The sequence below is a fragment of the Typha latifolia genome, chromosome 1 (assembly GCF_019914945.1).
Source record: "Typha latifolia isolate L0001 chromosome 1, TyphaL0001v2, whole genome shotgun sequence".
Classification (NCBI taxonomy): domain Eukaryota; kingdom Viridiplantae; phylum Streptophyta; class Magnoliopsida; order Poales; family Typhaceae; genus Typha; species Typha latifolia.
In genome coordinates this window covers 6,200,921-6,226,642 of record NC_133086.1, presented here as the reverse complement: position 1 = coordinate 6,226,642, position 25,722 = coordinate 6,200,921, and the positions used below count along the sequence as shown (strand labels likewise).

Sequence of the window (25,722 nt, the reverse complement as noted above, 5' to 3'; positions counted from 1 at the left end):
GACGGAGTTGTCCTCTGAAATATATTTCTGGATGCTTTAATTCAAACAAAAAGTCATGGCAACTGCGATACTAAATAAACTAAAAACTATCAATAATTAGAGGAGAGGTTTTTTTTTTAATACTTATTTTTAAATTTTCAAATCCTTAGGATTCCGAATAATTAATTATAAGACATAGAGAGTGGAACAGCAAAGGAGATGGGGGAGGTTGTCGGATAGATCGAGGGAAGGGGGTACATTATAACATATGGGTCGCTTTCATGCGTGCCACGTCACGACTCCCCATCCACAAGACGACAAAAGCCAACAGCACTAGACGACGAAATGTATCCGAAAGAGGGCGCCCTCGTGGGTTATGCCCAGAACGGGAATAATGGGGGCATTGTCCCCCCCCCCCCCCCCTCCCCTCGCTACCAACAATTCTCTTCATAGTTGTTGGACTTGGATAGAAATCACGATGCTCTACGCTGGATTGCTTTAATTCTTTCTCTCTTTCTTTTTTTTTTTTCCCTTATTATTAATAATTTTTTCAAACATTTGTTAATAAATCTACTTTGGATCCTTCTGTCTGACGTGGAGTCGTTTGTGATGGATACCAGCGATACAAATGATGTTTCTAGTTTCATACAATGGCTAAAATTATATAATTCTTTTTTTAAAAAAATAATAATAATAAATCACAGGCCAACTTTCTATCTCTCCATATGATAAGACATTATTTTTGAAGAGCGTAAGGCTTACAATCAATTAAGAAAGAGTGACACATTTAATATGAATTCCAGTAGTCCTTTCATCTATCATCACACACACACACACACAATTATGCAAACCCTAGTTCTCGCGGTTTTGGGATCAGAGCGTGTGCAGTGGTAAACATTACCATAACTCCAAAAGGCTACTCTCTCTGGTACATACATACACATATATATATATATATATAGCTTTAAATGAAACATTTGTACATATTTCATCTGTTCACGTACCTCCACCATGCATATAAAGCCTACCTATATTATAGTACGTTCTGGGGATCTTAGGATTACCTTTTGACTTCTCCACTTCCTTCTCCCTCTTCCCACTTTCAACATAGTAAAACTGTAAAAATAGTCTCTCTCTCTCTCTCTCTATATATATTTATATATATATATATATATATATAGATGTCATAGTTTAGGCTTTTAAATTGAAAGGCGTTTTAAACTTGGAGGTCATGGGATGTGAATGGCCAAAGAACTTTTCAAGTGCTACCCATCATAAATCTGATCTCTGAAAATAGTAAAAGCCAAAGTCCCACAAGCTCCAATTTAGTGCCATGTCAAAGGAGAAGGATGAAGATGGGAGATAAAGATGAGTGGCGCAGCCAATAAGGGAGAGTGAGTGAAAGAGTGAGAGAGAAGGAGAGAGGGAGGTAAGAATGGGGAAGGCTCCAAAGGAAGCACTTTTTAGATGTCCACATCTCACTTCATTGTCCCACAACTAGGGTTGCATGATTGTGCCCTAGGGTTAGTTTTTGCCCCTCCACTGGATTCCCATTTGCCTTTTTTTTCTTATTAAGGAGTTCGTGGCACACTCTTTGACCACTCATTTTGAAATGTTTTTTTTTAATGTTCATAGGTTATGAAGTTATTGTATGTCTCTCTGGCATCTCATAATTGTAGGAAGTTATGCTTTATATCTTTGATGTGAAGGTATTGGGAAAGATTTGAATCAAATTTTAGTTTACAGAGTACCTACACCTGTGTTCTTAATGGACGTCAAAATAATCTTTTAATTTTTTTTAATAAGAAAATAGGGAGGATAGATTCTCATTTAAAACTACAGAGATGTGATATCTTAACTGCATAACATTAAACGCACCAAAACTGACTGACGTGGCAAAATTGTACCCAAAGGTTGATGACGTGAAAGGTCACACAGAGCCAGATCAGCATGCACATGCACGTAATCAGCTCCCCTGATACTTGCCACCCTGGAGTCAGAAGGGTCCACGCCTCCACGTGGCAAGGGAGCCCACCAGCTCCCTCGCTCCTGTGGTCAACTCTCTCTCTCTCTCTCTCTCTCTCTCTCTCTCTCTCTCTCTCTACCCAGCAAAAGACGAGAGAGAGAGAGAGAGACGTAGTGGAGAAGGCTATGCATGCAAGGTAATAACTGCAGTCTTTCTCCTTTTTAGCTAGTGGGTTTCCCAATAGAAATAGTACGTACCTGCCTGCATGCATGGTGGTGGTGAAGGAGATCGACTAACTACTACTCAAACCACTACTCAAGTTGTACAAAGCTTATGCCCTGAAAAAAATTTTGAATCCTTCTTGGCCCTACTTTTTCTTCACATATATTCAGATTTACAAATGACGAAGTTTAGGATTTTGTTGGATTACTTGGAACAGTACACCCATGAGAGAAAAAAAGAAGAACAAAAGGAAGTAAAAATTAATTTATTCTATGGCTGAAGATATATAAATGGAGCAGTGGTGGATATGATGACCAAACACCGATCTCTTTTCTTTTCTCTTAGACATCTGCATGCATGCTTCTGCTTCATGTCTCGTTCACTCTCTGCCAACCAACTCAAACTTAAAATGGGAATTGAAGGATCGATTACTCATTGGTTAGAAGACAAAGAACGACCAACTGTTGATGATGGGATGGGACTTGGAAAGTGAGACTTCGACCTTTTGCTCCTTGTGGGGGTCAACTTGGTGGCGTGGCTTTCTTTGCTCAAATGGATGTTGCATGCCCACTATCTATCAACACTACTTTTCTCATAATCACAAACAACTATATAAATATGCATATATATAAACATATTTGATGGTGCTAGTTAGTACTCACATTAATTACTCAAACTGCATGCTATTTTCTTTTTAATATTATTTTACTTTTATCGATAATAAGATCGAAGGCTATAGGTGAGACGTATTAAGAGCCAACTCTCCTAAGAAATAAATCATAATATATTCAAATTTTGAGCACATACTTTCTGACGAAAAATTTATTAAATATCAATTTTAATATCTCCAGGTGAAATTAAATTCATGACCCCCATCATTATGGGTTAGTAAAGTTGAATTATTGACCTCCGTCGTGAGTTAGTAAGATCAAACTGGTCCATTAGACTTCATCCTAATTCTATCTATGCTATTCTAACATAAGTAAATAGAATATAATTTAATTTGGGTTGGATAAAGTTTGGGCCTATTGGACCTAACCTGGATCTCATTATCTCATAGCTACTACTGCTGGCAGGCTTAAATTATTTTTAACAAGACCCAGAAATGTAATATATAGACATTTCACAATCTCAAAATCTCTCCCATAAAATTCATGTAGATGTGCTGCCATCTGATCTGAGCCCCACTATTGCAATCGATTTTATGTGATTTATACTTTCATATAACACCAGCAACCCAACATTCAAAATATAGTTTATTTATTTATTTATATCTTAATCTAAAAAAAACTTAATCAAGAGTATTAATGCCCTTTTTCATCTATAGTTACTCTAGCTCATTTAAACGATAACCGACCGTTAAGAGAACTAACGACGTGGAATTTTTGAGGCATTTATGAAAAAAATACATGGTCAAATGATAAAATATCCGTTTGAAAGAATAATGTGAACGATAATAAAGATAAAAGGTAGGGTATTTTTTTTTTTGGATAAATTTTCCTAAAATCATACACAACAATAGCATGCATTATTAGGTCATTCAAATATTTCTTCCATCTCACCGAACTCACGAGAGGATACGAGGCAGCAAGCCCAAAAGACTGTTGGGCTGTGGGCCTGGGCCTGGGCCCACTGAAACCATCTAAACTCGGATATTAAAATTCAGACCGACGGTCCAGATCTCTCCTCATCTCCCGCCGTCTCCGTAACCCAAATTAGAGTCTCGACACTCCTTCGCCCTCACCTTCTCTCGTCTCTCACCTCGCTCCGAGAACGGCAAGAGAAAACCCTAACCCTAGCGGCGCACGACCACCTCCCAGTTCCAGTATGCTCCTCTATCGACCCCGTCTGTGGTGAGAGTTCCCTCCATGGCGTGGCCAAACTCCGGTTCGAGATGCTCAAATCCAAGTGCTCTGACGTATTTCGAAAGCCAGCCGGAATTTGTTCTTCTTACCTTTGACTCGTTAGAAGTTTAGAATTGGGGAGTTTTGATGGCATGGTGGCTCGATTCTTAGGTAGGGTCAACTTGATTGGCGAACGCATTGATTACGAGGGTTATTCGGTTCTCCCGATGACGATATGGCAGGACACGATCATGGCGAATGCGGCGGTGGAGGAGCCGAAGGTGGTCCCGATCTCTAATGTGAACGAGGAGTTTGCGACGTGCACTTACCCTGCCGTTTTATCCTGGTCAGATAAGGTTTTGGAACGTCTACCTATTGGTATTTATATAAAGGTAATATTATCTTTTACAAAAAGTTGTCCTTTCATAATTATGAAATTTATGATCGTTATTTGGAGATGGATGAGCATGTTTCTGTTTACAGGAGATTGATTTGAATGGGTTCACTATTTATTTGTGGGTGAGATTAATTTCTTTACTAATCACTAAGCTGAAGATTCTTCTTTTTTCTTGTTATAATTCGGACTGTGGGATGGTTAACTTTATTGTTTATATTAGTGAGGATAGTGGTCGTTGTGAAAATATATTGCTATTTTGAAAGTTAATTCATTTAGTAACCTATTAATGTGAGCATTCTCGGGACAATTAGCGTGGTCATTGGCAGAGAACTATACTTAATATGAAAATTTAATAAGACATTGAAGATGTAAATTTCAGGCATAACATCACACTTTCTAGTTCCTTATTATTACATGTGTAATTCTCATGTACCCACTAAGTTGGCCATCAAGGCAACAAATGTGCCAGCAACTCTTTGATCATGACTGTCTAGAGTAAACAAGGTTTCTATTAACATTTAATATAGTAACAAGTGACTCATCTGCAGCAGATATATAGAATTCTATGGATGCAAAGTCAAACGGAATAGATCTTGGTGTGGCATTAGGTCTTGATGTTCTTGTCAGTGGAACTGTTCCTAAGGTACCATTTACTTATTAGTGCTCTTTCGCGTTTGTCCAGTGCCCTTCTAGCATATTCTCTAAGAAGTAAAGTGTTTCCGTATTATGTTTCCTCCATGAGTTTTTTTTACACATGTTTCTTTCTTTGATTTAGGAACTTGACCATGCAGCTTGACAGCATTTCTTTGTGCAGCCACCATCGTTATCATGGCTGTCTTCAATGTGAATTTCCCGAAGGTTGATTTCTCATGACAACTCTTTCCATTATGATGTTTTATGTCATATATTATCCTTGCATTCCTTAATCAGAATTGATTAGAAAGGCTTTGTTATTGAATTTTCCATAGCCTATCCTTGTTGAATCTAATTAAAAAGTGTTACAATTCATTACTATATTAGATTGTTTGTGTTGCCTGCAATGAGCAAGGTAGGACACATTAATTTATGACTTCTAAATTCCAGTCATCCTTACAGAAGGTGAGCTAGTTGAGTATATCACTAAATTGGCTTTCTTGTATTTTGGGAAATGAATCTTCGTTTTGAACTGAAATTGCCTCATAAAGCCACCAGCCCACACCTTTTGTTGCCACTAGTTTGTTATGAGTATTGCATCTTTTGGCTGGTATACTGCCATTGGCTCCAACCACCACGACCTTACCTCATCCCTGATTGTCTCATTATCTTATAGTTGTTCATCAAAACCATTGCCAGGTTGCTGCACTCTATTGGTACTTCTTTTCTCCCTAAAATGGGAATGTCTACATATATCAATAGTTCCTTGAAACTTGTGCTTGTACCATGAATGAATATCATTTAGGACATGCTCTTGTATGTGGTTCATTCTACCATTGTCACATGCCTTTATATACAGGCTTAGAAGCGCTTCTTTCTGTTTATTGTTGTTATTCTATGCTTATAGAAGGAGAAAGATGACCTATACAAAGAATTATATTCGCAAAGGGTAATTAAATCACAGAAATTTTTTCTCATTGGCCTCATTTTATTTATTTTTGCAGAAAGAAATTGCACAACTTACATGTGAATGTTAATGCCATATTGGAACACAATCAGGAGGCATGGACCAGGTATGTATTTCCATCTAATGATTGTGATCAGTATTTTCAACTATTTAGATACAGGGAAACCTTGGTGTCTTCACGTTATGATATTTGTGTCAATATGATTATAGCGCCTCAATGCTGATTATATCCATCTTATAGGCAGCTATTTCCTTTGGCATGAAACTCTCCTATAAACCTACATTGCTAGTTAACTATTCTCTTGATGAACTTGCATGTTTTGTTCATCATGTTACATGATCTCCTTGTTAAGAAATGTTAAGTTGCAACTTTTGGTACTTTATCATTGATGTAAAAGCACTTGTATAGCTTTATGATATTAACTTTCTTAGAAAGATCTTATCCTTCTCAATTATTGAATTTATCATTAGATATTGGTCATTTATAGTTGTGGTTGATATTTCTCATATAAACTATTTGGGCCAGATTGCGGTCCCAAACTTGGCTTGGGCTGCAGGTTAATTGCAGCCTACTAAGTTACCATATGGACTAGGATGTGGGTTGCATTAAAGCCTAACCCACACACATCTCTTCTTCATCAAAGGAAAAAGGGCAAATGATGGAGAAAAGAGAAACTCGATGGCAAAGGAGGAGGTTGTCGGCAATATCTGCCAGCTTCGGTTCAAATCGGCGACTCTAAAACATTCTACACGATTAAGGCAGGCCACACTATGTGGAGGGAGGTCGGTTGAGGTGGCCGATGGTGATTGGGCTCTACTCCATGGCTGACAGCCATGGAGATCATATCTTCGACGATCTGACCCACGAGGGCTCCCATTAACGGCATTGACAGACCCCTCACAAGGGGAGCAACTCATTTGGAAAGTTGGACGTTGTGAAAGTCGATGCTGGCAGTCACGATCATGACTGAAAAAGCTTAATGGGAGACTACATGTCGTAGTCTCTTGCAAGGGCTTCTAGAACTAGTGAAGGACACTAATGGCACAAAGTAATCGAGGCCAAGTTCGGACTGATGCGCAACGATATGAGGTCATCAACCGACAAAGCCCAAGATACAAAATAGTAATAACATGCTATAGTTGTAATAAGGAGGAAAATTGACCTTGAGGGGTGAAAGAGGACCCACCGATGGATCTCGGTAGACATGATCATCGGGCGGGCTGGGCCAGGTTCGGGTCGGGCTTTTCAGGCTAACCAGACTTAAATATTTGTTCACGGCCCGATCTACCAATCACTCAGGTCGGGCCGGGCTAGAATATTCTAGCCCGTTACCGCCCACTAGCCTATTATATATTGGGCTTGGGTTGAGTATATTGGCTCTAACATAATGCATTAAATATAAAAAATATTATACTTTATTGGGCCGAGTTTAATGGGCTTATATGAAGATATTTTAGTTACCTTTTATGAAAACATACATATATATTAATATATAGTTTACTAACTATCCAATGTGGGACTAAAATAATTATATAAATATGTATACATTATGGATTGGGCTATAGATTAGAATAGTGGATCGGGTTTTCGGGCCGGGCGGGCAAAGGCTTAACCCATGTCGCCCACTATCGTATTGGGCTCGGGTTGGACCGGGCCTAAATCGGGCTCAGGTTGGGCCGGGCCTAAATCAGGCTCGGGCCGGGCTTAGCCCGGTTAAAACCAGGCGAGTTCGGGCCGGGTTTGGGCGGGTCGGGCCTAATGATCATGTCTAGATCTCGGAGTGGTCTCTGTTGTTTCGGCAACCTCAAATGACGCTCCAATGGTTGATTTCGACAACGAATCCTTCGGCAAGATAAGGAAAAAGAGGAGAAGAAGAAATAGGAAGATGGTGAAGGCGGCATGGGGAGAAGAGGATTTGCTAGAGTTTTATGGAGAGGAAAGAGATTAGGATTCACTCGTGATCTCCTCAGCTATTTTGCCGGTGAGTTTGCAAGCCAATCCCCACTCCTCATGACGGTTATGAGTAGAAGAAGGAGAACAATGGCAAGACAACTGTTACAGTAGTGACTCAATACAGCTATGCAATTTGCAAAGAGCCAAGACAATATGCCACTTAATGCGTTGAGAGTTACCATGCATAATCATGACTAGTTATATTTTTAGAACATCTTGAATGGGCAACCCTGTATATGTACACTTAATGTTATATCTTGCAATAACCAGTCCTAAAACCAGATAGAAGAGGGTTGGATAAGCTTCCCAACCAACATAAAACTTCTGTTTAGAAAACTATGAAAATAAGTCATTGAATGTTCTTGCCATGGGTAAGCAATAGATCATTGATTTTTTTTTCTTTGCATGTTGTCCCTAATTCCAGCAAAGGATCAACACAAGAAATATATTGCCGATTATTTATCAAAATGTGTAAGAGCAGTTAAAAAAAATCTTTTGCAGTGATGAAGACAAGCTAAGAAAACTTGGTGATCTCATGAATGGGAGTCACTATAGTTGTAGTGAATCACTTGTCTGATTGTGATCAAGACAACCACCTTCCATATTATTCACTAGTCAATCACTTGTCTGCTTGTAAGCTAAAATTATATCAAGTTTCCATTCATTTTGTTATAGACTGCAATTCTTATTTATGCAACTTTATAACAAAAGATCCACTAGTTGAGCAGTTATCCTGAATTTGTTCATTTATCCACCAAAAGTTGGTTTATTGCTGTACTACAGTTGAGCTATTTCTTTTAATGTATTTGTCTCTCAACTAATTCTTGACATAGTTTTTTCTTCTTCTTGTAATCAAGGTCAGTTATGCTACGATCTCTTGAGCATTTGCATGTTGTTATCAACTTTCTGTTTCTCTTGATTGTTTGTGCAAATTTACATAGTATTTCATGGTTCTATTTCTTTCTACTTTGGTAAAACTTTTAATTTATTGTTCCTTATTTATCTGCCTACAGTTGGAAGAGCTTGTAAAAATCTGCAAGATAACATGGAGCGCTGGGAGCTAGGCTTAAGGTGCTGATTGGGGTAGGTGTGAAGTTGCTTTGGTTAAAGATAGCATTGTTCCTCAGTTTATACTTAAATTAAAGATTAGTCACATAAAGTTGATTTTATAAATGCTTTTACTGCAATATCCTTGGCTTCCATAATTTGTAGGCATGGGAATATGAACAAGTTCTGGAATAAATCTATTGGCTAACATATGTATATATATGTACACAAGTCTTAGTTGAAGGACAGAAAAAAAAAATGTAGTCCACTTGCAAGAGAACCCATCCCCGTCACAGATCTCTTTGTCTAGTCTTAAAGTGAATATATTGGGTGATCATTCAAATCGAGAAGTTATATATCATTGTCTTGTATTTTGGTAGCATGGACCCTATGGCTTTGTCCACTCCATCTATATGCTTTAGAGACAATATCATAGTCATCAGCTACTCAAATCTCTAAAGGTCCAATGTGCTACATTAAACTCATCCAATTGGATATCATTTTACTATTCCTTTCCTTTTACGATTTCTTATTACACAGATGTGCTTATTGACAATTTTTGCTTTCGCAGGAGTTGTTCTACCAGTGAAGGATTGAGAAAGAGTACCATCAGCAGGGATGACCTTGATCTTTATGTATTTGCCTCCTGGCCATCAAGTGGTGCAGCAATATTCAAGTTTTAGATCTTATCTGTACTTCTATTCTTTAGTTCCTGTGTTGATGCATTGTGATGAGTTGATCATTGATCTGCTCTTCACACAGGCAACAAAAGATTGCAGTTATAAACCCTTTTCCTAATTCATAGAATGTGAACTGCCTACTGCTCCTTTTTTTTAAAAATTATAACAGAAGCAATTCTTAGCAGAATGGAAGATAAAAGATTGCCAGGTTGAAAAAAAAAACTTTCACCAATTTACCAGTAACTGAGGATGATACTGTTTACTTTACTTGGTCTGTGAGTCCTAATTTCCTTTGAATTAATTGTATGGTAAACAGAAAAGAGTAGTTCTTAGGCTCTTCAAACAACTTCTTGGGGGATTTATATTTAAATAGACTTTTTTTTTGGGTCCCTCCAGGAAAAGAAAGAATAAGTGCAAATAACAACGGGCCCATTGGGATAAGCCCATAGCTCTTTGTTCAACAAGGGACCCATTTGGATAAAACCATTCCGAATCGATTAGGAAAAAGATAAAAAGAAAATATATAAAGAGGAGTTGACATATTCTAGTGGTTGGCTGCGAATCCTTGTGTACATTTGTTTTTTTTTCGATAGAATTTAGAAATCTTTGTGCACATTTGTTTGGTCGTACAAGGTTAGCGTTGATCACGGAGTTTTTTTTATGCTTTTCTTTTACCAAACTAGCCCTCCTAATTTATTTATTTTATATTCTAGTACACTTTAAAACTTAATTATAGAATTAAGTATGTTTTTGCCACGTCATCAAATCAGCCGATTGGACGACTTTCAAATGTAAGTCATTGGAGTAAAAATTGCTAAATACCAGGAGATATTTTTTTTTGTTGTTGTATATGTCGCTTTTTAGTCTATTAATTTATATTTGAAAGCTTACTGAATTGAAAAACGACTTATATGAAATCTTTATGCATTTAATATATTTAAAACTTTAATACGAGATTAGATGAGTTTTATCGCATAAGTAAAACTGACATATAATACTTAGCATACACTTAGTGACATTTAAAATTTTCACATTAGTTGTTTAATCATAAAACATACTTGGAAGTTGTTCTAGTTTGGTTTTGCTAACTAAGCATTTTTATTTAAGTTTTGAGGTGAATTAGATCCATAAAAAAATTGTTTGATGAGTTCTTTTTAATTTATTCAAAAGATAAAAAAAAACTAGACATAAATTAGATAAAGTGCCAACCCTCTCATGATATAAAAATACTTAGGCCTCATTTAACCTTCTAGCTAACAGATAGCTATACAATCTAAGCTTTAAGTCATCTTATCATGAAGCCATTGCTATTAGATACCGCACAGCCGAACTGCAGGGCTTTCCTGAACTCCGGATGCAGGGCTTTCATGCAACCTAAATTCCTTCCAGCCAATAGTCAATCAAGATCTGAAAAGTATACCGTATGCAGCAGATCCCTACACTCTAAGTGGCACAAAATCTCAATTCGACGGTCCAGATTAAAGAGATGTGTGCCGTCTCTCTCTCTCCCTCCCCCCGACACCAACGCCATTGAAATCCCTTTTAATTCCCTTTTAACTAGCCTGTTCTTGTCTCTCTTCTCCGCTTAATTTTTCACGCCCCTCAATGACCTTTGGATACTTTCTTTCAAAACCCTAACCCGATCCCATTCTTCCTTTATCCGATTCTCTCTCTCTCTCTCTCTCTCTCTCTCTCTCTCTCTCTCTCTCTCTCGGGGTGGGCGAGAAGCTCATGACGCCATCTGTCTCAAATCTGACGCTTAGTCTCTTTGGACATGATGGCGAGCGCTTCCCCATTATTTTTAGCGTTAAAAGTTGAGAGCTTTTAATTTATGCTCTTCGTTTCATGGCATTGGGGCATTTGGCGTTACTTGGGTATCGTTGTTGAGGTTTTTTTTTTTTTTTTTTTTCCTTCCGTTTTTTCCTTTCCTTTTTCTAGTTCTCTGCTGGATTGGAAAAGGAGAGTTTGGTTGGTAACGGGATTTTAGCTGCATTACGCGTTAATAACTTCGTTTGTTCTTCTTTGGATTGATTCTTGTGAAAAAGGTTGCGCTTTTTTTGGCTTATATTTTTTTGATTTTTCATCCTACAGGAAGATGATAGTTATGAGCTCTCCATCACTGAATTCGACAGAAGAATGGAGAGTTTGACACTGGGCTCGGCAGAGAGTTAATGCTTTCGCCGAACACTTCTTTCCAAATGATTGCGATGATTTAGGAGATTGGTATTGCGGTTTTAATGGATACAAAGATCTTGAGAGATAGAGATGTGATCGATCTTGAAAGCGGCACCAAGACAATAATAAGTGAGCAGGATGGCTCAAAGGATGCCGCCACTGGCATTGGAGAGGAGAAAACAATGCTAGTTAAGGTTTGGAATGGCTTTACTGGCGAAGATGGTTGCTTGAAGGGCAAAGAGGTGCTTCATTCGACTAATTTCACTTCCAGTTCCTCAGAGGATCTCACCAATGGAGAAGCTTTAGTGGGGAGGAGGTTTAAGGGAGAGGAAGGGAAGGTAGAAACCGACAAGCCGAAAAAGAAACGCTGTAAGAAACCTCCAAGACCACCGCGGCCTCCTAACCCTTTGCCTCTGGATGCTGCCGACCAGAAGCTGGTCCATGAGATATCTGAACTCGCAATGTTAAAGCGTGCAAGGATTGAGCGGATGAAAGCACTAAAAAAGATGAAGAATTCCAAGTCAACATCCTCCAATAGCAATTTGTGCGCCTTAATTGTTACCGTTCTCTTTTGCCTTGTGATAATATGGCAAGGTATTGAAGGATCAAGTTTTTGGTGTTTTTCTTTATATTCTTTTAGTTACTAGTTCAGTAGTTCTCAATTACTGTTTGGTGCCGAACTGCTGGTGTCTTCTGGCAAAATTATTTTTAAGTAATAACCACTCCTTATTTGCACAAGAACTAAGAATCTAAGAGGGAGTATTTTTCTTACTTGGATCTATAATATTAAAAATGGGAGATCGATTAAAACATTGCACATAGAATTAGGTCATAATTGCTAAGTGGGTAAGTGTTTCTAGTATGTTGTGAAAGGAAAATTTTCTAGGATAGTTATGAGACAGAAAATGCCTTTATATTGACATGTTGGGTACAAAGGAAGAACATATGCAGAATGTTGAAATTTAACAAGATGAGAATTGAGATGGATGTGTGGAGTGTGGAGTGTGGAGTGTGGAGTGTGGAGTGTGGAATGTGGAATGTGGAGTATATAGAAAGTATAGATGTACTAGGCACAAGTTAAGGGTAGATTTGTGGAGAATAAGTGAAAATTGATTAAGATGATTGAATATATCCAGAAGACAACCCATGATAATGTGAACGAAAGATTTTCTTTTTTTCCAAGTGAAGGTAAAGCAGAACTGGCATGAGAGAAAATAGTAATAAAAGACCTGACAGCACTTGATTTGACATAGATCTTTGGTTGGAGATGAATGGAGGAAAATGATCTATACAACCAACTCCAGATAGTTGTTTTCTGTTATTTACTTGTTTTACTTGAACCACTTCTCTCCAGTGCAATTATAAAAGTTTCAATTGAGCTGTGTCTTGCCTTGATGATATCTTCCTAATATCATGAAGCATCTGCTTCTTTAATTGTCGCCATTCATAACCAAGTCTTATAAGGTGCAATGGACATCTATTTTTGCATAATCATCAGAGGAAAGGTGTATAAGTAGGACTTCTGGGAACTTAGCAAAAAGGTAACTTTAGCAATTGTCATTTTTTTGCTTAGGATGGTGGTCTAATTACCATACTTTATTTGCTGTAGTTGGATTTGCTACATGTTCCAGTGCCCTATTTTTGCAGTTCCTAACTCGACCTAAATGAACTATCACTTATCATCTAGATATATTGATGCATAGTAGAATTTTAATATTTTATCAAGCTGCGGTAGCTCAGCTCTTACGCAGATAGTTATCGTTTTTCTCTTTTCCTGGTAATGTTTTGTTATCTCATGTCCTATGCGAAAATTTTCGTTGCTGCACTGGTATTGATCACCTTAGGTCTTAACGGTTCCCAGTTCACCTTCTTCCTTCCTGCCATTTCTTTGACTTGGATGAAAATCATTTTATGTATCAGCTAAACAATGGTAACCGAATCCTTTAGGTGTTATGAAATACTTAAATTGACCTTTTCCACTTCTATTTTGTTATAGTTATAATGTATACCCACACAGTGTTATTTGACTTGGATGAAAGTCATATCTAATGTATGAACTGGAAAGTGGTCATCAAAGACCAGGTTTTGTGAAGTACTTAATTAATCCGTCAGTACCCACCATCCACACAGTAAGTGTGTGATATACTTAAGTTCCATTACATTCAGTTGTATTGCCATTAATAGTTCCCTTATGATACAATTTTGTGCTCCCTCCAACATTCTGTCCATCTTAAAATTCTTTCCAGATAACGTTCCTAGTTGCATATCTTGTAGAGATAATATGTGGAATAGGAAATGGGTCATTCTCAGTTTTCAGCTAGTCATTGGAAGATAACTTAAATCATATTATACTGAAGAATAATTCATATAAAGCACCTAGCTGCATTTGCTTGGGCCCTTTTAGCTGGTTTGCAAACATCATGTGCCTACCGGGGCAATTGATAAACTGCAGCACATGAGTCGTTAGGTGATTGTACGCCTAGTCTGTCATGTTTGTATTTTAATACCCTTGGTTTTTCCTTGGCAGGAGTTTTTTCGAAGAATAATTCGAGTTTACGCTTTCATGGTTCCCCTGAATCATCAATAGGAACAAATGGTGGACTGATCTCTGTCCAGTTCTACAAGAATGTCTCAACGATAAGCCCTCGTGGTTCTAGCTCTTCCTCTGCAAAGTATGCTGGTTCCTTCTTTCAAAACTTAGCATTTTGTCTGCAATATGCTGATGGTTACTGAAACTTGTAACTCTTGGGCCCTTTAATATGCCCCCCTTCTTGAAAGGGTGAACAAAAGAGAGAAATCTGATTTTGAAATAAATAAATCACTAATAATCTGAGATACCAAATAAGAGTAGATAAAAGGTTTGCCCCTCTTAGAAGCTGTTTACATGGCTTGAAACAATGACAACATTCTTAATCCGAGGAGACATTGTGCTTGGAGACTAAGTTGCAGGCATGATATTTGTCATTATTTGGTAATTAAACTGTCTGACTCTGTTATCGAGCGTTGTTTGTGATGCAACTTGCATTAGAATGCTTCCTTCTATTCTTTTGTGGTTATCAGTCTTATCTTTTACTAGTTTCTTGATGTCATATTGTTCTAAACCTCTAACGGCCACTTTACCTATGAAATCATGCTATGATTATGTTACTAACACAATTTGTTGTTGATCTTGCAGCAATATGGAACCAGTACCTGGGGTTGGCGTCAATGGAGAAACAAGCAGAGCGGCAGGATAACCAGGATTTCATGCAAGGAAGGTAGAAGTATTTTGCAGTTCCGTACCACATGAATGTTTCTACTTTCTACCACTCCTTATTTTTCTTCTTCTTCTTCTTCTTTTGGTTGCATAATCCAGTTATGTACATACTGTGAGGTCGTCAGGTGTAGTGAGGCATCCATCCCCTGTAATATGACACCATCAGTTTCTGCTGGGAACTTGGAGCTCTTTTGGGCTTCATTTTCTTGGCGTTTTGATGCGGCCATCAAATTTTGAATAATGTATGATAATAAGATATTCAGATTTGTTTGTCTATATCTTTGGCCTACATAGACAACTTTAATTTGTGTTCCTAGTGGGTTATCATCAGTTTTGGGTTGCAGGTGAGTAGGGTTGATATGTGCTCTCTTCTCCCATTTATTCATACAGATGGGGTGGTTTACTGTTTTATGATTAACATTTGAGACTAAGGCTCTTGTTTGGTGCATGTAAAAACCAATGAACCACTTGCCACTTGGTGGTGGCCATGCCAAAATCTACATCTATTCAAGATACCAACTTGGTGTGGGCTGTGCCAAATCTGATTAAGATATCAAATTATGCGCATGATATTATTCTGGCAATGTCAAGAGTGCTCCAGATTTTGCAGTTTTGTTTAATGTGGGTGTCTGTCCATATCTCGTTTTACAACTAATGCAGCAGGAATTCTCTGTAGCTGGGGTTTTCAACTAGTAGTTTATCGCAATATACAGCTCCCTTCTAGCCCTTCTCTGGTACATGATGTTGCTCCAGTTTGATCTTCTATTATTTTTGAGTTCTGGATTTCATTTAATTTTTTTGTTTTTCAAGTTTTTGACCTGCTAATGCTACAATATTTTTTCCTGATAAGAAAGAAAGGTATCAGAAATGAATGCGAAGAATAAAGTTTTATCTTTACTCAGTTTAGCTAACCGATCGGCACACTGATTGCAATCGAGAAAATACTAGATATTAAGATATTTGAAAAAATAAGCTGCAGAAATTGTGTATGTTCTCCATATGCAGACCTTATTCCTATCTGCAAGGCATCTCATCCAAATCCTGAGAACAGAATTGGAAGTTTTTAGACCTTGGGATCTAATCCTTAGTTCCTGGAACAATATCATATCCCATCTCTCCCAACTTTGCATCAGAATGTTTTAAGGTTCTGATCTTAAGCGTGGGTCTTTTGCATACATAAAAGAGAGCAAGAGGCCAAACTATACTGTTCTTGAGAACATTAGTACTGAGTACGCTTCTTTCCTAAAACACAGGCTGAATTTTTTGATTGTAAAACAAAGAGATAAACTAGTAGTAATAATATCTTACCAGATATCGAAGCTTGTTCTGTCCAAGAAATTGCTCAACTTCGATCTAAGATCGATCTAAGCCTGACCTAAAATCGCCTAATTTTAGATCGAGCTAAGCCTAGCCTGTTGCCCTAGCTAGCATTGAAGACTAAGAACCTAAGCTCGAGCCGGCCTGAATCCGAGCAGAGCTATGTTTATAGAGCTCTTCTACCATACCCTCTAATCATAAGAATTGTTAGGCATGAAAGAAATATCAAACATGAGATTACAACTGTTGGATTTACATATGCAATTTGGAAGAGGTATAGAAGTTTTTTCCATGTCTATAAACTTATTTAGAGTTTTTGAGTATTTTAAGCCTGCCAAACTTTTTTTAATAAGCGTTGAATTCACCTTGAAATTTAACTACAAGACTAGGTGAACTGTAAAACCATTAAATTTTTACATAAATTATTGAATTTAAAAAGTGATTTATATTTAGAAGTCGTTATTGACTTATATCAAAAGTTCTCTTCTAACACTTTGTAGTTTATTCAATAATTTTTAATTTTCTACATAAATTGTTGAATTGAAAAATAATTTGTACTTAAAATTCAATGTTTAATTCAATAGTTTTATAACTCACTAAGTCACGTATTTAAGTTTTAAAATGTATTGGACACGTAAAAGAAATAATAGGGCTCACTTATTAGTAGTATGGATTCATAAAGAAATATGCTGAATATGAGTGTCAACCTGATTTATATTTCGAGCCAAGCTTGAATTAAAATTAAAAATATAATATCTATTAATGTTATATAAATATATTTATAATCTTTAGATCTTTTATTCCACTCCTATCTCTATCTAACCCTAAGTGGCTAAGTCTAGAAACATTCTCCCTCACAAACCTATTTCATCACAAGGCACCTCCTCCTCCTCCAAGCTGCCGCCTTCTGAGCCGAGCCGAGCCGAGCCTGAATCCAAAGCCGGCTCAAAGCTCGCTGCTGTAAACGCCTAACTGCGATCGATCATCACTCGTCCGAGTATCTGATTTTGAGTGCGATTATAACCATCGCGCATTATTTTCGGCAAATCTCTGACTTTACTGCTCTCAAAACCCTCTCTGTCTCAGGGATTCGCTTCGCTTCCTTTTGTCATCTCTTTAGCACTTTTAACTTAAGAGGCAGGGTTCCAAAACGATTACAGCAGCTCCTCCTCCTCCTCCTCCTCGAACTCTATCACACGCTCGATCGACTCCCAATCCAATGGAAGCAGCCGCCGCTTCTTCTCTGATATTTTCGCGCACTCCTCGCCCACCTCCCGTTCCCTCCTCACCGAGCCGCGTTATACCGCAGCAAGCTCTAATCTTTGGCACAACCTCCAAGTTTTCTCCCATTAATTTAGTTTGCAAAGCTTCTGCAGTAGCGTCTATCGATGAGGTAACCATCGCCGTGATTGCCTGCGAGGAATTTATACGAGCGTTGCTCTTCTCTTCTAAAGTTGCAAGCTTTAAATCTTTAGTAACTGTTTTGGCCTCTGTGTCCTGTCAAAATTGGAACTTTGGTGAAATTTCTGGGGTTTTTATTAGTCTTATGGGGATTTATTATATTCTAGATGGAGAAGAGCCGTGTCGAAGAGAAGATTTTGGATTCACAGTCCTTTAGCTTGATGGCTTTGTCGCCGTTGGATGGCCGATACGTTAAGAAGGTCGAGGATCTGAGACCATTCTTTAGCGAGTATGGTCTAATCCGATACAGAGTTGTGGTAGAGGTTGGTTTTTCTTACTCTTAACTAGATTTGCTTTCTCACCATCTTATGCTGTTGTTCTTATTTGTCTGCATTGCAGCTTAATGATGAAACCTGGTTTATGACCATCAACATAATCATTTTCCTCTATGAATCAACTGGGCTTCTCAAATGCTCATTTGACATGTTCTTTGCGCATTCCAGAGATTTACATCTTAGTTGGAACTATAATTAAGACTATTATACAGATGGGCGGCAATAATGGTCATATGTACTTTCCATATTGGTATTACTGCTGTACTTGGTCAGAAAAAATAGTTTATTTTGTATTGATAAGCTGATCAACTTAAAGATAAAGTTACATTATTTGTAATAAGGTATTATTACCTTTTCCATGTTGAACGTTTTATGCCTATGTAGACATGCTTATACATATGCAGCTACGCTTTCTATTGGTATTGGCAGCATTGGCATGAGACATTAAATGATTTGTAAGATTTGCTGCAATGGCCGGTGGATGATTCCTATTGTGGCCAGGTAGAGATTTGTATACTGACAGGGGATAGATTCCTTGTAGGTCAAATGGCTGCTGAAACTTTCTCAAATTCCTGAAATAAAAGAGGTTCCAAACTTTGGCAAAGATGCAGAGTCTTTCCTGGAGAGGGTTATGCATGATTTCTCTATAGATGATGCGCTGGAAGTGAAAAAAATTGAGAAAGTGACTAACCATGATGTCAAAGCTGTTGAGTACTTCTTGAAACAGAGATGCAAATGCTGTCCAGAAATTGAAAAGGTTAATATTTTGACCTTTTGTGTTTTTAATAATAAGCTTCTCAGTATCTTTATGACAATTATTTTGGTTTTCCGTCATTTTGCTTTGACAATTATTTATTGTTTGACAAAGCTAGTGTCCTTTCAGGTACTTGAGTTTTTTCATTTTGCATGTACCTCAGAGGATATTAACAATTTGGCACATGCATTAGCTCTGAAAGAAGCACTCAATGCTGTTGTATTTCCTGCCATGATTGACCTGTGCAAAGCAATAAGCAGCCTTGCTAAGGAAAATGCACATATCCCAATGTTGTCTCGAACTCATGGACAGGTATTTGAACTGTTTAGAACTGAGCATTCTTTATATCAACTAAATAGGTTGTGTTGATCCTCTATTTGAATTATGGTGTTTCTTGTAAAATTATTAGAAGCTACTTCTGATTTTTGCTCTAACTTCCAACAGTCCAACTTAACTTAAAATTGAGGCTAACAGATGGTATAACATCATAGCACCAATTTATGTCATCTGCTAATGTTTCTTAGACTTGAACATCAGATTCAAGCTAAATCTTTGAATAATCTAGTTTCCCGTCAAGTTTGCCATGCCTTCGTTATCTTTTGAAGATTTCCATATCTTTGAACTCTAACAAATGCATCCAGAGGAGTTTTTCTGGGATAAAAGTATGTTAATGAGCATAAAATATTATCTTTGCAGCCTCCATTAGCTGACATACTTTTCTTTTCCGTGACTTTTTTTTTTCTGTGAATTCATGATAGTAGTGGCATTTTTTATTTCCCTTGCAATTCTGCATGACATCTATGCATATGTTCTAATACTTGTAGTGGCAGCAGAAGTTTTTTTTTTTCCATTTGAGTTCTTAAATCAACTTTATTCTGTTGTCCTGGATATCATCTAGGGTCATTATATGCTAATTTTCAAATTAGACAACCAGTTCCTAAGTTTGACTTTCCATTGAGACAGATCTGTGCAATGTATGTTTAGTCTAAAAGAGTAAATAATCATAATTAACCATTTTCTATGATCCTGTCCATTGGTTCTATTGGCTTTGACTTTCTATTTCTTGTGTTGTTAACAACTGGGACTTACTAATGTTAGCTAATCCTTAATTTATATCCAAATTTATTTGTTGATCTTTTTCCTTCCGCACTATGTAGCCAGCTTCACCTACTACTTTGGGAAAAGAAATGGCAAATTTTGTTGCCAGACTAAATGACCAAGGGAAAACTTTTAGTGAAACCAGGATCTTGGGGAAGTTTGCTGGTGCTGTTGGAAACTATAATGCTCATAAGATTGCATATCCTGATGTCAACTGGCCAGATATTGCAGCAGAATTTGTGAAATCATTGGGAGTAGAATTCAACCCCTATGTGACACAGGTACTTGTTTAACATGATTTAACTAGATATTCTGCTTCATGGTGTTTACCTGTCTACATTAGAAAGATGATTGATGAAAATTTTCATTTTTCAGTCGACTTAAAAGAGATAACTGGTGATACTTAAAACAGAAAATAAAATATATTTAAGATATTATTTTTTTTCAAGATATCATTCCTCAAGAAAAGTACAAGTTCCACATACTATTTTATTATTTATCTTATTTTTTGACTTTCTGACCTGCACTACATCTTAGTGCATAGGTCTCCTAATTTTTATTATTTTAGTTCTTACACATATTATATTGAAAGATTAATCAAGCATAATCTTCAATATGGTCATATAATTGTTTTAGTTATAATTCTTATTTAGCTCATCATTTCTGCTCTGCAGATTGAACCTCATGACTATATATCAAAACTTTTCAATACCATCATTCAGTTCAACAACATCTTGATTGATTTTGACAGAGACATATGGAGCTACATTTCATTAGGCTATTTTAAGCAGGTATTCTTTTTTCCTTTGATGAATAAAATGAAAAGCTAAGCCGCTTTTTTTCCTTCTATAATACCAGTTATCTCAAATGATTTTTCTTTAACCATAACTAGCAATGTTAAACTTCATTTTGTTTCCAATTAGTACATAGAAGAACTTTTGTGACTTCTCCTTGCAGATAACAAAGGCGGGTGAGATAGGATCCTCTACTATGCCTCACAAAGTCAATCCTATCGATTTTGAAAACAGTGAGGGTAATTTATGCTTGGCTAATGCTGTTTTATCTGCCCTTAGCATGAAGCTGCCCATATCGCGGATGCAGGTACTTGTTATATATTATCTGTCCTGGTATTGCGGTTTTGTTTTCTGACTAGCCAGAAGAAGCAGCACACAGTTACTATGTGAGCTATTGTGTACCATGAGATTAGGATCTCAAGTCTTGAATTTATTTTGATGCTATGCCAGTCGTAGTAGGGCTCAACATAAGGTTTACATTTTTCTCCTCTTTGGTAACTGTAAGATATATAGTGATGCAATACTATTTTTCTTGATTAACAGCGTGATCTCACTGATTCAACTGTTTTAAGAAATTTGGGCATTGGACTTGGATACTCGCTTCTGGCTTATAGAAGTGCAATACAAGGAATTAGTAAGCTGCAGGTAAACCACTGAACTGCACTCAACTCGAAAATTTAGGCCACCAGGAAGGTTTAAGTAGTCTTCCTAGCAAATTTTGTTAATTTATGTGCTTGCTATTTTACTTATCATTTCTGTCAACATAGTAAGGGGTATTGTCATGCTTCTCACGCATAAGCTTGTGAGTTATTCAGAGCTGATTATTATGTTATGCTTTCCATTTTGAACATCAATAAGTTGAGAAACGTTGTAAGTTTCTCAGGGACGTATGAAAATGCTGGTAATAACCCACACCATGGAGCCTACTCATCTGATCTCCATTATCCCAAAATTCTCTTATGTTTATCATTTGGAACAGATCTCAACATTTAAAGTTTTTGTTCTTTCTTTGGCCTAGTTTTCAGCTAAAAACATGAAAGACTGTCACATAAAGTGCATTCTCGTTTTATAAATGAAGCACACAGTGATACATGATTATACATTCCAGTATATCAAAAGGAGGCCACGGATTGTGGCTGGTCACCCCATTGCTAATGTCTAGGCGAAAGGCACCTAAGGCGGTCTAGCATTTTTAATATATAAATTTAGAAATAACTATATATGATAAGACTAATATAACATATAATTATATATAAAGTCTTTAATAGTCCACTACACCAAAATTATTAAAAACATAAGTACTAATATGTTTCAAAAAAAAAATTACATGGTGGGAGATTAATTTTTGTTAGTCTCATGAGGATTAGATGCACCTCCTTCACTTTTATTACATCCCACGTGTCTAGCATGTGAGATTTTTAGAGATACGTGGTGTTGTCCATCTAGCATGTGAGATTTTTGGAGATAAGTGGTGGTGTCCATCTAGCATGTGAGCTTTTTAGAGATAAGTGATTTAGCAGGAGAAGGAAGGCAATGGAAAACACTAAAGGGGATCTTTGGTCCACGCCGCCACATGAGCTCAATCTCTACGACGGTTGCATGAGCCTGACCTCAACGATGTCACACGAGCTGGAGATCTTTGCTCGCCACCACTATTGAGAGAAGAGGGAGCAACGAGAGGGAGGGATCAAGAGACAAGAGGATTTAAGGCACAATGAGTTTTTTTATTTTTTTTATTTTAAACTAATGCACGGCCTGGTTGCACTCAAACCATTTTCGCCCAACCTGCAACTCATAATTTCAGCCAGTTAGGCCACAAAGTGCCAAATCGGCTCACCAAAGCTTGATTATATGGTTCGGCCACATTTGGACGCATAGTGTGTCGACGGGGTGGTCGATGTGCTGCTTTGCCAAGGTAGCCGCCAAAACCGCTTTTTAATACACCGATACATTTTTACTATTTAAATTGATGCTACAAGTTGTTCCTGAACAGATCCTAAGCGTAGAAAGGCTATTGTAGTCAAAATATTTTATCATTAATTTGTTTTCTTTTACTTGAAATGAAGGGAAAGTTCAATTCACACCCTATCTTTTAGCAATATTATGTTCAATCTCCACAAATTAAGCACAAAAAACTTAAAGTTGGTCCTCTAAACAGACTCTAGCCTAAGATTGACCTATTCAATATTAGTAATTAACAAAATGCTCTCACCTTATGTAAGGCAAGTAATACTGTAGCATAGACTACCCCAATAAGGTATTTTCAGCAATCAAGTCAAATTAATTTTAAGCAAACTAAAGATACCATTATCGATGCCCCAATCAGTTGGAACCAAGGTTTTTTTATTTTTTTATATTAAATTTGAAAAAAAGAGTCAACATAAGGGATCAACTTCTAGATAGTAAACTTTAAGCAGGAAACTTAATATATTTAAAAGGTATGGTGGATGCAGTTGAGATTTCTCTTAAATGAATTAAATTGTGTTAGAAAAATTGATTTAGTAATTGTTTATTTGGTCCTCTAGTATTGTACAAATTTTCTAGCAGCTCTAGCAGCAAAGCAAAATATTGTTCAATTTGCATGGAAATACAAATACTGTGAGGGAGAGGGTGCCTATCTGAAGCATATTGATATTTCCATAAATAACACGAGTTACAAAACTCTACTAATTACTTGTTATTGTGTCTGAAATTTATCATGTCCTACCGCATCCATATATTGGCCAGCCATATAATAATCTTCCAAGAATTAGGTGGAATATGCTTTGCTAACTTATAAATTCTTGCATGATGCAGTTAAATCTAATGGGGCATTGTGACCTCTATGGAAACATTTCCTATGGTAAATTCCTGGTTTACAATTTATTGAATTAACTGTGAGTTCTGCAGGTGAATGAATCTCGTCTCTCTGAAGATTTAGAGCAAACATGGGAGGTCCTTGCAGAACCAATACAAACAGTATGTTTCGTAGCTTGTTTTTCTTCATTCATCCTATAACCAATCTCTTACTGGTGTTTTTGATATCCTGCAATTTGTCATCTAAGCTTTTGTTGAAAAGATAAAGTTCTTACAAGTTAACTCATAATTGTTCACTCAACATTGCCTATTTTGCCAATGGCATAATAAAATTGTAAGGCCTAAATATACCTATTTGTTAATACTCTTTGTTCATCTACCCATATCTTAACAGATTATGCTGATTGAGTCACGGACATCATCTTGCAAAATTTACTTCTCAAAATCTCAAGGAGAACGTATTAATTTGTAGCCTTCTTGGTCTCATAAGCCCATAGTTAAACACTTTTCAGTCTCATAAACACACAGATAGACTACATCTTACTAGGTTTTGTATGATAAATTAAAATATTGAACTTGACTAAGATATAAAACGTGATTTTGGAATGATATGGATTTAGTGTATTATAATTAACTCAGTTCTCAAGATAAATAATTCATTAAATCAGAAAACTCGTGCCCCATGGATATAGAACTGCATCTAACAATGTAAGGAACTTAGTCTGTAAAGCTGGTTTCAAAGGGCTTTGTGCCCCAATCATCCCCATGCTCACTTTCTACCAGTCACCCTTCTCACTATTCATATCCACCAGCTTCATTTTAGTTCTTATAAATATAGAAATATTAGGTTGCTGTCAGAAACTCAGGGAAGAGTGGGAGAATAATGGAAATAAACAGATTGTGACATCTATGTACATGAAGCCAGACAGCTTAAGAAGCACTAGAGACACTATTGAAAGACAAGTTTTGAAAGAATGTGTCTTCTTCATCAATGCAGTCATCTGCCAAAGCTTCAAGGAACAAGTTAGGAAATTACCTATTTTTTCCTACTAAAGTTGATTCCATTGGAACCCCTTTTCGCAGAAAACATGTTCTATTAGCAAAATTGTGTTTATTTCTTCACTGCCACATAGTTAAGATGTACCAACTGTAATGAGGTCAAATGCTTCTATTGACACCTCCTTGACCAGGTGGGAACTCCCATGAGTGACAAATATTACTAATTGGGTTATGGCAGTTTCTGTCATAAATTAGAGTAAGCAAATGCTGATAGCTGTGGGGGGTGGGGGAACAATGTTGTTGCTTCTATTGTGCTGTAATGTTTGATTTCTATGTATTTATTTGTGCCCTTTTCTTGTGTTAGGTTATGCGAAGATATGCAGTTCCTGAACCATATGAAAAGCTGAAGGAGTTGACAAGAGGACGAGCCGTCACGAAGGAAAGCATAAAGCAGTTTATTGAAGATCTGGACTTGCCCGAGGAACCAAGGTCCATTCTTTTGAATCTGACTCCCCATTCTTATATAGGGGAGGCGGAGAATTTGGCTAAATCCATAGATAATGATGTGGATTTAACCTCTGGGTTCAGAATTCAATAAAGCCTAGTCTGATGGTTCTACAGTCATGGACTGCACTGCACCATCACTCCACCGTCACCAAATCTCAGCCATTCTCTGCAAATATAGGCAGATAAATGAGGTTATGGTAGATGATTGACATCCACCAAACTTTTTTTTCCCATATTGCAACAGAATTTAATTTCTATATTTATATTGTTGTAATATTTATACTGATGAAATGCAATTCACCAAATCTCTGATGTCACTTTGTCACAGTTCTCATAACATATTCTGGGCAATAACATAGTATTCTGTAGCATATAATCGTGTGGGTGATATTGTTCTTCATTTAATTATGGAAACTTGGAGTACAGCATTGATCTGTTTTATTTGTCGTTCACTGTGGAATTGTTGAAAGTGATTATGGATAAGGAAGGATCTATGTTCTACCCTCAAGGCATCAGCAGTCTTCACGGCCTTTATCCTCCATTGAGTAGTATGTATTGGTAGCTTTGCAAATTAAAAGATCATTTTTAAATTATTAGAATG

At 37.0% G+C, this 25,722-nt stretch overlaps 2 protein-coding genes across 6 annotated transcripts; both read left to right on the top strand.

Moving 5' to 3' along the window:
- The first annotated feature begins 11,244 nt into the window (after positions 1–11,244).
- LOC140780594 (uncharacterized) lies at positions 11,245–15,396 on the top strand. 5 transcript variants are annotated; one of them, XM_073126241.1, is made up of 5 exons: positions 11,249–11,577; positions 11,781–12,458; positions 14,392–14,536; positions 15,040–15,121; positions 15,220–15,396. In XM_073126241.1, the coding sequence occupies exons 2-4, from the start codon at positions 11,927–11,929 to the stop codon at positions 15,098–15,100; spliced, it is 738 nt and encodes a 245-aa protein (XP_072982342.1). In that variant the 5' UTR covers positions 11,249–11,577; positions 11,781–11,926; the 3' UTR covers positions 15,101–15,121; positions 15,220–15,396. The 5 variants fall into 5 exon arrangements, with proteins under 5 accessions (XP_072982346.1, XP_072982342.1, XP_072982343.1 ...); XM_073126242.1 differs by having other exon boundaries at positions 11,254–11,563; XM_073126243.1 differs by having other exon boundaries at positions 11,557–11,661.
- A 2,015-nt stretch (positions 15,397–17,411) lies between these two features.
- Positions 17,412–25,433, top strand: LOC140802737 (uncharacterized). Its single transcript, XM_073158318.1, has 10 exons — positions 17,412–17,830; positions 18,006–18,161; positions 18,715–18,930; positions 19,057–19,239; positions 20,085–20,306; positions 20,700–20,816; positions 20,983–21,126; positions 21,363–21,464; positions 23,709–23,777; positions 24,979–25,433. The coding sequence occupies exons 1-10, from the start codon at positions 17,657–17,659 to the stop codon at positions 25,210–25,212; spliced, it is 1,617 nt and encodes a 538-aa protein (XP_073014419.1). The 5' UTR covers positions 17,412–17,656; the 3' UTR covers positions 25,213–25,433.
- The last annotated feature ends 289 nt before the right edge of the window (positions 25,434–25,722 follow it).